Here is a 13877-nt window from a genome sequence, read left to right on the forward strand (position 1 = left end):
AACATTTAAGGGGACTTTGATAACTTGAAGGTAAAGCCTACGATCAGTTATTGAGTTGAGATGGAAAGCACTTTTTAATTAAAAAAAGGCTTTTTTTTTTGTTTGCTTCAATGCTGTTCAAAAGAGGGCAAACGGTGATTTGCCTGTAAGAGGAAGGTCCCGTAAACTGAGCCTTGCACAGCAAGTTATCTTTCCGAGCATCTTTCAGGTTAACTCCTTGACCACGGAAGGCAGGATTTCCAGAAGAATGAAGCTGCATGGAAAATGAGAACGAAGGGGTGCTGAGGCTCTTGGCCGAGCTGCTTATTCTAGCCATAGATGCCTCCCGAAAGCAGCAAAAGAACTAAATAAAGAGCAGGGCATCTTCTGAGAGGAGCCCGGCTGTGCCCGGTGCCGCGGGCGGGCAGGCGAGAGGTGCCCGGGTGCCATCTCCCGCGTCGGGGACTCACTGCGCGGGCACCCGCCCAGCACAACCTGCTGGGGGACCCTCCTTGGAAAACTCGGCCCTTTCTCATCTACCCCCTTCCCGCCGGATCAGCAGCACAGAGATGTCCCTGCTCTAAGCACCACCCAGAGCGGGGTCCTGACCCCCCCGGACCAGATCCCGAGGTTTGGGCTCTGCTGCTCTGTCCCCCTGGCCGCGGTTCCCTCCTGTTGGCCCCGCAGCCCCCTGAGCACTGAACACAAGCACGTTGCTTCCAGTAGCACAGCAAGGTTTATTTCCTCCCCAAAACCAACATTTCATCATTTTGCAACTTGCCAGCAGTGAAAAAGAGCATTTGATTAAAGAGATCTCCAAAAGCAGAGACACGAACCAGCCTGTGAATTGTATCCCTCCCCCTCTCTTCCAAGACACCAAAATCATCCCAGGATTTCCAAAGCGCCCACAGTTCATCTCATTATTCAACAAGGCCAAAATTGCAGCTGCTCACACAGAACTCAAGCTGCCCAGGTCAACCTTTACCAGCAGGATGAAGGGCCTCCAGCTTTTAAAGGGCTCCAAGGTTATTTCAAAGACATTTCTTCAAAAATAGGTGGAATTTGGCAAACATATTGAAAATGTCAGCTAAGTTTTGAGTAGTATTTAAGTACGAGCCTGTGGTATTTTTAAATCTGCCCCTCGAAGCTCTCACTGAGATGCTAGTAGCTGTTACCCATCGCCAGGAAGGGCTGGGAGGTGGTTATCCAGCAGTAACTCCGTGGCTCACGGAGCGTATCCAGGGCCCCGGAGGCAGATGTTGCTGCTGGACTCCTCTAATCTCCTGCCTAGCCCGAGGAACAGCAGCGGCTTCGCAGATACTTCCCGTCAAGATCCAGCCAAGCCCAATTCTGATTAATTAACGGAGCCGGATGAAATCCCAGCCTTAGCTACCCCGGCCGCTCGCTAGTTACGGCCAACCGCAGCGCTGCCTGTGCCTCTCGCTCGAGGGACCTCGTATTTACGGAGTATTAATTAGACGGATGTGAAGCACCTCTCCTCGGCAGGGGAAGTTATCTGCTCTCTCTTGGCCCTGCAACAAACACGTCCTGGGTCAACTTGCAGCCTGAAAAGGCAAAAGTGCTGCCTTCTCCCTCTGTACATCTGCTGCTTTTCATCTTTCCTCGCTGTTGACAGCGATGCAGCCCTGCCAGACCCAAGCGGGCAACAGGCTCGGGGAAGGAAGAGCTGGAGCCTCTTTGCCCATGGCCGTGATCAGAATTGGTCCCTCAGATCCAGGCCCGTTGAGCAGAAGGAGGGGCTGTCACAGAGACCTAGATGGAGGGTGAAGATGTGCCGAGACAGCAACTTGGCCAGCAGACCGTTTCCAATGACTCCTCCACCTCCAAAGGTCTCCAAGAAGAGGTTAGGCAGACATTGTCAGGGCCAATGCCAAATGGTCAGGTTCAAGCTCTCCACTGTGAGTTGGGTGTCTTCAGATCATGGTGCCATCTGAAAACACTCAACTGCGATGGGCTCTATAGGAAACTCCGAGATAAGTGAATAGAAAAGTTTACCTAACAATTACAGCCACTGTGTCATATCCAGCTGCATCCAATGCTCAGCTCAGCCTTGGGGGAATACTGAATAATCCTGGTGAATATTCACCGTGGACTATCCATGGTAGAGTAGTGGCCTACAGGTGAAAGGGGATTCAGTGGCCTCTCTTGTTTGTTCTTCACTCGCTGTTAGGTTCAATTTCCCCAAGAAAAGAGAGCAGTGAAAGCAGAAGAGGCTGTAGAATAGGGCAACCTTGTCAATGGCATGACGAGGTGCAAGGGGGACACGTTGTGGGAATGTCCTACTGCAGTTAGCAGGAACACAGCTCCACAGCCCATCTGTAAAGGGAACAGAGGGCTCTATGGTGAGACCTTCAGGGATGTTAGGGAAATACAGCCCCTTGGGCACACAGTGGCTTTCAAAGCCATAAAATCAATAGTAATTTGCCTACCGGGCAGCACCGCTTGCTCCAGACCCATCTTACTTGTTGTCTAACCCTTTTTATGTATCCAGGTCCTCATCCAAACCTCAGAGTCTCATTTCTGCAGACTTCTCCCGGTTTGGATGAGGTCCTAGCACAGCGAGCCCAGCGGCCTGCACCCCCTGAGCCCAGCCCTCGGCCCCTGGAGCTGCATTAGCTGCCCAGAGCAGCAGAGCTGCCCAGAGAGGCAGGGACGCACGGGGGAGACATGGAAGGGTCCGCAGAGGAGAGAGGGGCACTGGAGCTGCAGACCTGCCAGAGCCCATCAGGCTGCGTTTCTGTGAGTGCCAGGAAGCTGCTGGGCCTCCCCTGGCAGGATCAAAAGGGAGCTGGCTACTAATAAGGGCTTCATCCTGGCAAACTTCAAAGCACACCTCTGTGCCTCACCAACTAAGCCACGGGGACAAAAATCAAAGGTGAATTCAGAAGCCAGAGAGCAGAAAGAGAGGATCCCACACACGGCTCTCCCCCAACCCTTGCTGGTGGTCATACAGTAGGACCACGAGCTCCAGGATCTCTGGGAGGGCTGCAGCGGAGGCAGACCCAGTGCTGCGGATCACGCAGAGTTTCCGCTCTCGCACAACTTGCCAAGGAAGCAAGTGATCAATTTCTGCAGGGCCTCAGCCCGGACCACCGAGATGCGCAGGACTTCCTCGTGGTTGGCTTTCTCCTCACTGCTGTAGCTCATCACAGCTTTGTTGGTGATCAGGGAGACCCCAAAGACTCTGAGGCCACAGTGCCTGGCTACAATCACCTCCGGGACCGTGCTCATGCCTGCAGGAGAAGACCAAAGGACAAGGATGCGTCAGAAGGGTCAGGATTACACCAAAATCCTCACAAAGCACCAAACCACTCTCCCATCTTCAGTGCATGCCCTGCTATCCTTTCTCTGAAGCTACTTCTGAGCAACACGACCGTTGGAGCCCTGCAGTAACAGCTCTGCTCAGCATTAACGAGCCACCAGTGTTTGATTCCCGTGTGCTGCGTCTCTGTCCCTGTCACTGAGTGCCCACAGCAGGCTGCTCGCAGCCCTGCCAGGAGAAGCACCGATGGGCAGTGTCATGTAGCTCTTCTCTTGCTGAGAAGCTTCCCGGAGGAGAAGCAGCTTTCCGAGAAGCTCAACGCCTTCCTTCACACGCATCATGTCTGTGGATTTTAATGAACAGACATCCACAAGTTGCCCCAGCCTCCAGGGTGTGAAGCTGGAGGAATCACTTGGATCATAATGTTCACCCTCCTCACATCCCATTGGGAAGGTTTCCGTGATTGCTACCCCGAAGGCACAAAGACTCCTGTGGAGGGCTGCTTTGCACAGGGCCCAGGAAAAACCCTTAGAGTGGCAGAAATCAGAAAATAACCAAATGGCACTTGATTTCTAATGAGGCTCCACTTGTTCCTGGTGAAGTCAAGCCACGAGAGTGCGGCAAACTTGTTCTTTAGAATGTAAGTGGAACATTACATGGGGCTGCTTGTCTCAGCCAGCCATAAACACTAGAAGTGTTTGGCAGATCCATCCGAGCAGCTACGTTGAGCTGCTCCAGAACCGTGCCAAACTATTCCGGTTCACCTCTCAGGCCCCAGAGGCTTTGGTGGGGACCCAAACAGCAACAAGAACCAGCCGGGGGCTGAGGGCACCGTTTAACCCATTGCTTAGTGCCCGAATGACCCCGCGAGCCCAGACCCACCTACGGCATCTGCGCCCAGGGCCTGCAGCATGCGGCACTCGGCGATGGTCTCGTAGCAGGGGCCCGTCTGCATGCAGTAGACCCCTTCCCGGACGAAGGGCAGGTAGCCCAGCTCCTGCGCGCTCTCCCTCGCCACGCTGAGCAGCTCCTCTTCGTAGGCGTCTGACATGCAGGGAAACCTCACCCCGAACCTGGAAAGCAGGAAAGGACACGGCCGTGCTGGCATTGCTGCTGCTCCTCCTCCAGCAAGGATGAGGAATGGTCATTGCTGGTAAAAAAGGAAAGATTAAGAGCAGACCTGCCTTGCGTACAGTCTGTCTCATCCCAGCCTTGCCATCAGGCACTTCCATCCTTCCTGCCAGACTTAATCCCCCAAGACCCTCCCCACGCAGAGATTAGAGCCCCTGGAAGGCCTGGCCTTTCGTGCCTAGGGCAAGTCCTTTGGGAACGGTCTTTCCGAGGACTTCTATCTCCAGATAGCACCGATGGCCAAATCTCTCTCCCCGGGACCTGGCCCTCGGCTCCTCCTGCACGTGCAGAGCCCCCAGGCCACCCCGGTGAGGAGGCAGAGGCCACGGTGGAGCTCGGCTAACTACACGCGTCAGACCCCCTGCATTGGGCAACCAGGGATGCCTCCCTGGGCATCTCCTCATTCACACCCACAACACTTGAAACGGGAGGCGCAGGAGACAAAGCAGGGGAGATTTGAGCCTCCCCTCCACTCTCCATGCTAGGGCAGTTTGAAGTGCCCAAGGAATGGCCCTCTTTAGAAGACCTGTTCCCCAGGTACAGGCACTGCTAGTCAGACAATACAGGGCAGGGCACCCCATGCAGCTTTTGTTTCCTGGCACAGCGAGGTCACACTGAGTGCAAGCCGGGTCACCTTTCCAGGATGTGGCTGAATTTAGTTGCCTAGCCATAAGCATCTAGGCCCTTTTAATATACCCTGATAGGTCCTGTCTGTCCCTTGGCTGTCACTCCAGAGCACGCATGTATCCTGTGGGTCTTATCTTGAATTTGCCAGCTCCCAAGAAAGCATATTGGATACTCAGTGGGGTCTCAGAGGTTATTAAATGCTTATATTTAACCAGTGGTGTCCTACTCTGGCCCTCCCTTGCAGGGAAAGGTGCAGAGCAGCACATCTGGGCCAAGTTTTAGGTAATGTTCACCCCATGCTTCCAGGCTGGGTCTCTGGCATGCCTTGAATCTTAAAATCAACCCTGTCCCGCTCCTGATTGAGAAAATTGTACTGCAGACTCAAAAGGAGCCGAAGTAGATGGCAAGGGCTGCCGTGCCGCTGCCGAGGTGATCTGCAAAATAAACTCCTAGCTGTCTTCCCCAGCCTGGCTGGGCAGGAACGGATCAAGGCCCTCACCCGGGCTACGGAAGCTCTGCCTGGTTTTCACGTTCCTTCAGTTGAATGTTCAAGGCAGCAACTGACTTAATGTTTGTGAGCACTAAAATATTATAAATAAAAAATAACCTTTTCTGTCAGGTCTTAGGGAACAAGCATTCATCAGCACAAAACCTGCTTCTCCTTCCTGAAGGATGGCCCCGACCAAGCTCTCCAATTTATTAACTGCAATCCTCAGATTTTCTCCTATATTCCCCCTTGCCACATCCCTCAGTGGTGCTGAGGTAAATCCTTCCCGATGGCCGAGTTTTGCTTTAGTTTTGCTGTCCTCTTGCCATTCCAACCGCAGAACAGCATTTAGCTTTCCCGAGATGATTGCTAGCACCTGCCAGGCTTCCGCAGGAGCCAGATCTGGTGTCAGATCAGGAAGGAACTAACTGCAACTGGAAACCAGGCAGAACGTTGCTCTCAACCAGAACTTAATTTCTGGAACGTTCCCAGGACAGTCCAGGCATCTGTCCTGCAAACCTGCTGCTTTTGCTACGATGCAGGTACTAGCAACCCAGCAACAGCTCTGGGCATCCTGTTATCTCTATTCGCTCTTTGCTTGTGAATTATCACCTCCTCCTCCACCTCTGTTTGCTGTCCTCTGGCTTTATACACCCTTTTCTGCCTGTTTGGTTAGGAAATCATCCTTTCTGCTGTCACTTCCTTATCCTCAAAACCATGAGGACTCAGACAGCCCCAGATCTTTCCTGCTTTCCTGACACCTAAAGCTCCTTGGTCTGAGCAGGACAAAGCTCCAGTGGATGTGCACAACAGAAGCCCTGCACCACTGCTCCGCACAGCCCTGCCCTGCCAACTCAACCAGCAGCAGGTCATGCTCTTAGATCCAGAGGTCTCCAGAGAAGCTGCCAAGACAACCAGCTCTCACAGACTGACACCTTCAGGGAATAAATAACATTAACAGAGGCACCTCAGTTTCGTGGCCTGACTAGAAAAGAGAAGGAACCTTGGAGTTTTCAGCTATGCTCCCCCAGCAGCTCATTGCTTGGCCTCTGCTGTGTCAGTTTTGTCACATCAGAACTGAGTGACAAACGCAGGCTGGAAGCACAGCAGTTCACTCGGTTACAGGGAACTGGCAGAGAGAGGGGCTGACAAGAAGGGACAACAGCAGATCCAATTTGCAGCCAGTATGGCCAGCCATCCCAGGAGAGGGATCAGGGTTCGGCTCTCACCAAGAGATTGCTGGAGGTTTGCCTGTAAACTCCTTGTAGACTTGCAAGAGAAGCAACAAGCAGGGAAAGAGCTTGGGGAAAGCAGGGCCAGTGGCACCGCGCACCCAGTTACTGCTTTAGCTTTTCCCTTGGTGGTATCTGGATCCAAACCCTCCCTCTCAGTAACTGCTTGCCAGCAGGTGCAGCTGGTGGTCTCAGCCCACGGCTGGCGCAGGAAAGGGCAGTTTGACAACGCCAAATGCCAGCTGGGATCTAGGGAAGATGCGTTTCACCATAGCGCGATGGGAACTCAAGTGGGACCAGCAGGAGATGAAGCAGGACCGGAGCAAGGGCCCGTGACAGAAACGCGCTGCAAGTTTGCAAGGAATCTGCCACGTGGCCGCTTTCAGCTAATGCTGCAGATCTTTCACAAACGCATGAGAAACGCTCTCCTGCTCGTGCAGGCACACGTTGCCTGGGTTGGGACGGAGGAGGCATCCTCACCTCTCATCGTTTTGTCCTCGCAGTGGATTCTGCCCTCCCAAGGCAAACATGCTGATGTGATCCCGAATGAACATGATGTCTCCCACTTGGAAGTGGGGATTCAGTCCCCCGGCAGCATTTGTGACGATCAAGATCTCAACCCCCAGGAGACAGAACACCCTGATGGGAAAGGTGACCTGCAGGAATCAAAGAAAAAAGACATCTGTGCAAGGAATATCAGTTTGGTTTTCCAAACTGCTTGATATTCCAGGAGCACTCTGCTGGATTTATCTCCACATACGTGGGATTACTAGATAAATTGATTTTATCTTCCATTCTTGCATCTTTTCAGAAAAGGATGGAGTCGTGATGGAAACAGAGCTGGAGCAGCCATTAGGTAGTCAGTTACCTGCCCTTGCTCAGTTAAAAATAATAGTAGCAGGAAAAGACGCAACTGTGATCAACAGCATTAAGAGGGTATAAAGGATGGAGAGGAGAAAGAAAGTGCAGGAGGTTTGAGGCAGTGAGCAGTAGCCCTCTTGGGGAGCCAAGGAGAAGGGGAGGTTGGAGAATACTAATATTTTGCTCACCTTTGGGGAGAGAAACAATCTTTACAAAAGTCCTCATCTTAGTCTATCTGGCTGCCATAGATCCCTTCTCCTCCATTTAGCTCTGTAGATCCTCACATGCCAATGCTGTGCACAAGTGCTACCTTCTTAATTAAAAGGGCTCCTCCTGGGCCTCTCGTGCTGTGGGAAGGAGAACTAAAGGCCTCCATGCACCTGAGTGAGGAAGTTCCCATCTCTATGGGCAGTGAGGAAACTATATGAAACTTGATTTGCCTCCCCATAGGTTATCTATTTAAAACCCTCCACCCCGTTTAAGTAAAAAGCATTTAAATAGTTTTGAAATGCATTCAAAACTAATTTTGAAATAAGTGCCTTTAAAATTCAGGGCCAGTTTTCTACAGTCGCAGTAAGGTTGAATAAACAGAGCACGGAAAGGACATGCAGATCCTTCTTCCTTGCTGCTAAGGTGCTGCAGAACTCAAGCCACAGCACTGGTGAGGTACCTGCTAACGCACAAGGTCCTGGAGTTTAACTGATCAACCAGGTTTTTACAGCAACAAGGTATTTTGCAGAAATAGAGGTTACTCTTCATTTCAGTTTATTCACATTAGTTCTCTGCAAGGACCAGCTTATCCAAAGTCATGGAACTATGGGGAACTGAAAAAAAAAATCAAGAAAGGAAGGAAGCGGAAAGGAATGACAAAGATCATCTAGTTCTAAAATGCTAAAGAAGCAGCAAGAAACAACAACTCTCAAACTCACTTTAATAAGTGATGTTTCTTTCCCACAAACATCACTTAAAGTGAGTTAATTTTAGTTGAAAAACGTGCTTTGATAAACCTATTTTTATATCAAGAACATTTAACAGTTTTATTAAAAGGCAAGAGTGCTGCCAAGTATCACAATTTATATTCGAACGCAAACTGCCCTGAGCCACAAATTAAGTCCCGAACCCAAGCAAATAAAAAAGAAGCCACAAAATCAGCAGTCAGTAAATAAGAAATAATATTTCCATTTTCTAACAGAAATCTGTAAACATGCACATTAGGTTATATAAGCATTTAAAATTGCATATATTTTCGGTATCTTAACTGGGAGAATATTCCCAGCTATGCTAGCCACTGACATTTTTTTCCTATATGAGGAGAAAAACCTAAAATATAGAAATGCAGAAGAAGATTAAAGCAGATTATTTTTATGACTCCAAGTTTCCTGGTTGTTGATTTAAATCATGATTACAATGAGCAAGTTGAAGCATGTAGATTAATGTGTCTGGTGTGATATACGATTTCACCCTGAGAGCATAGAGCGGGGAACCAGCTTCGCGCCTACACAGCATCAACTTCGTCAGGCCGAAGCTAGCAGACTTCTCTTAGCTGGAATTCCCAATTTTTTGGTTTTGGGAAGGGCCTGCAATCTCAGTGTACACAGTTTCAATGCTCATTGCAAGGGCTGTCCTCCTGCAGCTGGATACCAAAGCAGTCACTTCTGCCTCTCTCTAAAAACACATCGCCTGCTCTGCGGGTGATTTACACACGGAGAACTCACCGCGCTGATGGAGTAGCCCTCGTAGAAGTGGAAGCGTCCCTGCATGCACACGCACGGGTGGCCGTTCAGCTCCCCAAACACCAGCCTGCCCACGTGCCCCGAGACTGCAAATGAACGAAGAAGGTGTTAGTGCAGCCACAGGGCTTCAGCTCCGTGCTCAGCAGGTTTCTCAGGCAAGGATCATGCGCTACGGCACAGCGAGCAGAGGCAGCAAGGTCAGCATAACCACCAGTGGCTGCACGCAGAGACACCTTGGGTGGTTTATTTGCTTTTTGGAAGGAAAAAAGGATCAACAGCTTTCGACAAGTTCTGCAAAATGTTGACCCAAGCGTGTGCCAGGAGCTCCGGGAGAGGGTCAGCCCCACGAGGAGTGGTGGCTTCTCACAGGCAGTTGGTCCAAAACCACATCATTTCTCATTGGGCCTTAACGACTCACAGGATATTAGGAACAAGCAACCAAGAATGAATTTGTATTGGCAGCCTGCAGGTGAAAACTAGCTGACAATACTACAATTTCCTGAGTTTCCATTCAACTGGGATGGATTATAAACTCTTTATGGGGTGCTGGTTTGCAGCTCTTGCCCAGAATGACACATCATTTGGAATGGGAGCTCATGGAGAAGATGCTGAATGTTAGAGCGAAGACGAGGCTCTGTTGATGCTCCTTTCACCACTGAAAGACTGTTGGCAGGCGGGAGCCAAGAGCAGGACACGCTGCACACGCCAACTCGAGCTGCCGTAGCTTAAAGGAGATGACATTGGGCTCTGTGAAACACTGCCAACGGGACCCTGAACAGCTCCTGTGAGAAAGCAGATGCCCCGGGTAGCGCTAACCTGTGCTCCGTGGGAAGTGCGGGATGTCCTCATAGGGAAAGACGGTCTTGTTATCCAGCGCATCGGCCAGGCCTCCCAGGCCGGAGCCGCAGATGATGGCAGTCCTGGGGCACGGCGCGGCGCGGGCGCGTAACCAGTCTGCCGTTTCCTTGCACACCTCGTAGCGATTCCTGCACAAGGAGAACAGGTCGGTGAGGATGTGAGCCCATCCAAAGGACAAACTTCAAAGGATAAAAGTCCTGAGAAAGTACAAAAAAAAATTGCCTTCTCTAAAAGAATAGAAGCTTCTCTGCTATTATTACAGATGTTTCTCTATAGCAACCACTTTTAATCTCATACTTTAGCTCTGGCCACAGGCAAATCTTTTGAATCCTCTGTGCCAGTTTCATTCTACAGCGAAAAAGTGGCTAATGATACCTATATCGCAGAAGTGTCACTGGGTATAAGCAGCAGTGCTCTGATGAGCGCTGCTCTCCGGGGCTGCTGCCAAAACATTGTTATTCTGAGAAACGACGGGCTGTGTCCGTGCACGGGGATGGCTGACCTGGCATGGGGAAGGGAGAGGGTGCAAGAGCAGGGCACCTGCAGGCATGGCCGGGCCTGTCCCAGGCAGCCCCTATGGAGATGGGATCTGATGGGAAACACTTCTGAAACACCCACTTTTTAAAACCCTCGTGACTTCAGAGCTGGAGGGTGACACAGGACCTCGCTGAGCCCTTCTCACAGCAGCAGGGCAGTGGCTCTCATCCACAGTCTACCCTAAGCAAGAGCCCAGTGCCAGCTCTGCAGCAAAGCTGAGATTAAAAGCAGCTGTTTAGGCTTCTGGGTCTGTATTATTTGATTTCTTGAGGACTGCTCCTTGCCGAGTGACTCACGCTGCTAGAAAGTGGGATAGGAGGAGGTGGCATCACAGTGCCTGTTTTGTAGCCCTTTCACGGAAAGCAAGTGGACCTCAGCTCCCAGCCCTGTCACTCCAGCATTCTTCAGCTGCACTAATCAGTTTGGAAATACAGTCAATAGAAGAATAAGCCCATAATCTTGTTGCCAATAACACAATGAAGATGCTTCTGAAAGTCGATATCAAGGTTGACTGGAAATTCCCTTCAAAAGCAAGGGTGCTGGATAGCATTTCTTGATAGCAACTTGGTGGTTTCCATTGATGGAGAGAATTAATCAGGGTATTTGCTGGAGGGCTGGGTCACAGAGCGAACTCTCCCGAATAGGGGGAGCATCTTCTGCACATAAAAAGCCCATCTGATTATTAAGGAGCGAAAAGATCAGACATTGCAAGGGCGAAGGGGATGCAAAATCGACTGGAGACCCTGATAAGCAGTGTCTGCTTCCTCAGTGTTTCTTTTGTAGAAGGCATCGTCTCATTTCCAGCAGAGCAAGCCCCCCTCAAACAGGGATTCTGCTTCCTGCACACCACCGGCGAGCAGGATTTGAACGCCGATGCACATCTAATTCCTCACGGACACACCACATTCCAACACAGAATGTTAACTCTGAAACCATTTTTCTCTTGATACTGCTGCAGCAGGTAGATATTATGTGTGTAACTTCTGTGAGCTTTGCATTTCCCAGCTCCTGGCCAACATCAACTACATCCAATTAGGCCCTTGGTTCGGAAAAGAGATGTGACACACATAGAGTACGTCACAAACTCACGCTCTGCACAAAAACCCTTCCATACTCATGGACTGGAATGGAAAGTCCTAGGTAGCAGAAATACTTTTCAAAGGAAAAATCTGGAAATGCAAGTTTATTTACCAGAACTTACTGCTGAATTCTCTCTGCATGCTGTTTCCAAGCTCTTAAAATAAAAAAGCAGGAAAATATTAACCAACCCTACCTTTGACCGTCCATACTATCATTTTCTCAGGCAGAGTTCTCCCAGACAAATTTTTTTTTAATGTTTTACATAAATTAATGACTGTTTCCTCATACTTTCTCCTCTGAGAAACTGCAACCCTTATTTAGAGAGTTGAAAGAACAAGAGTGTTGAAATGCAAGAGCCAAGCTCATTAGGCACTTGCAGAAGACATGAGGGAAGAATTGAGGTCACCATGTGTTTGGTCTTTCATTTACTTCCTACTCCTTTCTTGCACTTTTGCTGTGTATTTGTTAAGAAAAGTGAATACATCTTGCAAAATAGCATAAAAACATTCCCATATCCACATAAAGAGTCTGGGATGGATCTGATTCACTGACAGTTGAAAACAGTGGGATTGACTGAGCTGCACTAAGTTTCAGAGAATTTTTTCCTTCTAAGAGAAGTTAAAATGTTTCCTACAAAAGTGGGTGGTGAAACTCCTATTCTGTGTAATGCTACTGGCCGGAGAGGAGCCACAGCAAGTCGAAAGGGGCCTTTAAAGCCATTTTAGCCCCGAGACGCTCCCCAAATCCCAGCGCTGTCTCTGGTGCTGAGCACACAACTGCTCACTAATGGAACAAAAAAAGGCACACAAAAACAACAAATCGGGGCGCCCAATGTGCCAAAATTGCTTTTCCGGGTGCCCAGCGAAGGGGAGCAGCAGGCGCAGGGAATCTCTGCACTCGAGGACAAAGGCTCTTGCCCAGCGGGGCAGGAAGGAGAGTCCAACCTCGGGTCAGCAAACACGGTATTTCGCTCGGCCGCGCGTGACCCCCAGGGCTCCGCGAGCTTTCGCACGTGAGCATTAATGCCTGGAGCACAAAGCCCCCTCCAGCCGCCCCGCCGCCTGCACCGCGCGCCTAATTATAGTGCTCAGGAGCCCAGCTTTGGATTAAATCACGGGATCAGCTGAAAGCACAATCCCCCCCATTGTGCTTTACTGTATATACTGCTGCCATCCACCGAAGACACGCATCTGTTGCGAAATACAGGGTTGTTATCAATGATTAATCTTTTACAGCATGTATAAAAGAGAAGCTTCATGCTGTGCCTCTCGGACAGTTGAAAGCAAATGCACATAAAAAGCAGATTTTTAGCCGAGAAGAGACAAAATACTGCATTTGGGAGAGGGCCACGGTGGTATATGTGTTTGCAGCACGTGCATCTCTGTCTCCGCCTCACACAAGAGCATTTGTCTCTTCCCGCATCTTCTGTCCCATAACCTTTCCCAAGGTCGGCTGCTCATTGCCATATTTCATAATATCAGCACCTGACAGGGGCAGGTGGCCCGATTCCTCTTCGGGTATAAGATGTTTACTCCTAAGCATCCCCTGCATTTACAGAGCGCCCAGGAGGGAGGAGAGAAGGAAAGCAGCGTGAGGGAAAATGATGCAACTTGTGCAGCCCCTTTTCCGCTTCCACCTCTGTGCATCCCTGCTTCACAGCCTCTTACCTCTCCTCCTCAGCATAGGCCATGCTCCTCGCTGGGTAACCGGCAGCAGGGGAAGGAAACGGAACCTGCCGGAAAGACCGAGCGGCGGAGGCCCATTGAACGTGCCGAGCCGGGCGGCCCTGGCAGGGAGGCGGGAGGTGTGTCCCCGGCTTTCCCCGGAGCAGTCCCAATCCCGGAATAGGAGGGGCGTGCTCAGGAGATCGGCTTTTCTGCTCTCGCCCCCGTGACACGCGTGCTCCGGCTCTGTGCAGCAGCCTCACGCGCGTGCACACACGCACACACACGCGCGCGCTCACATTTTAATGCAGATGAAGCCTGGAAAATTCACGCGTGCGGCTTCAGCAGCCCCTAACGGCATCGCAGCTGACAGCGAATTTGCATAGATTTGCACGCGCTTGCGTC

The 13877-nt window shown here is 50.7% G+C and overlaps 1 protein-coding gene across 1 annotated transcript; it reads right to left on the bottom strand.

The window, feature by feature from the left end:
- Positions 1–2791: 2791 nt before the first annotated feature.
- Positions 2792–13582, bottom strand: PNP (purine nucleoside phosphorylase). Its single transcript, XM_010225779.2, has 6 exons — positions 13476–13582; positions 10150–10319; positions 9316–9419; positions 7220–7395; positions 4145–4335; positions 2792–3233 (listed from the first exon to the last, which is right to left on the bottom strand). The coding sequence occupies exons 1-6, from the start codon at positions 13496–13498 to the stop codon at positions 3016–3018; spliced, it is 882 nt and encodes a 293-aa protein (XP_010224081.2). The 5' UTR covers positions 13499–13582; the 3' UTR covers positions 2792–3015.
- Between the last annotated feature and the right edge of the window lie 295 nt (positions 13583–13877).

This window comes from Tinamus guttatus, unplaced genomic scaffold, assembly GCF_059628265.1.
Source record: "Tinamus guttatus ecotype Peru unplaced genomic scaffold, ASM5962826v1 Tinamus_guttatus_pri_ptg000674l, whole genome shotgun sequence".
Classification (NCBI taxonomy): Eukaryota; Metazoa; Chordata; class Aves; order Tinamiformes; family Tinamidae; genus Tinamus; species Tinamus guttatus.

What these genes read in the sequence shown, in the direction of transcription:
- PNP (XM_010225779.2), bottom strand. Translation starts at nt 13,498, where the DNA reads ATGGCCTATGCTGAGGAGGAGAG. An exon ending in AGGGCTACTCCATCAGCGCG is followed by an intron (nt 7,396 to 9,315) that starts GTGAGTTCTCCG and finishes TGATTCCTGCAG; the next exon opens with GTCACCTTTCCCATCAGGGT. An exon ending in CCTGGGCGCAGATGCCGTAG is followed by an intron (nt 3,234 to 4,144) that starts GTGGGTCTGGGC and finishes CTTCTCCTGCAG; the next exon opens with GCATGAGCACGGTCCCGGAG.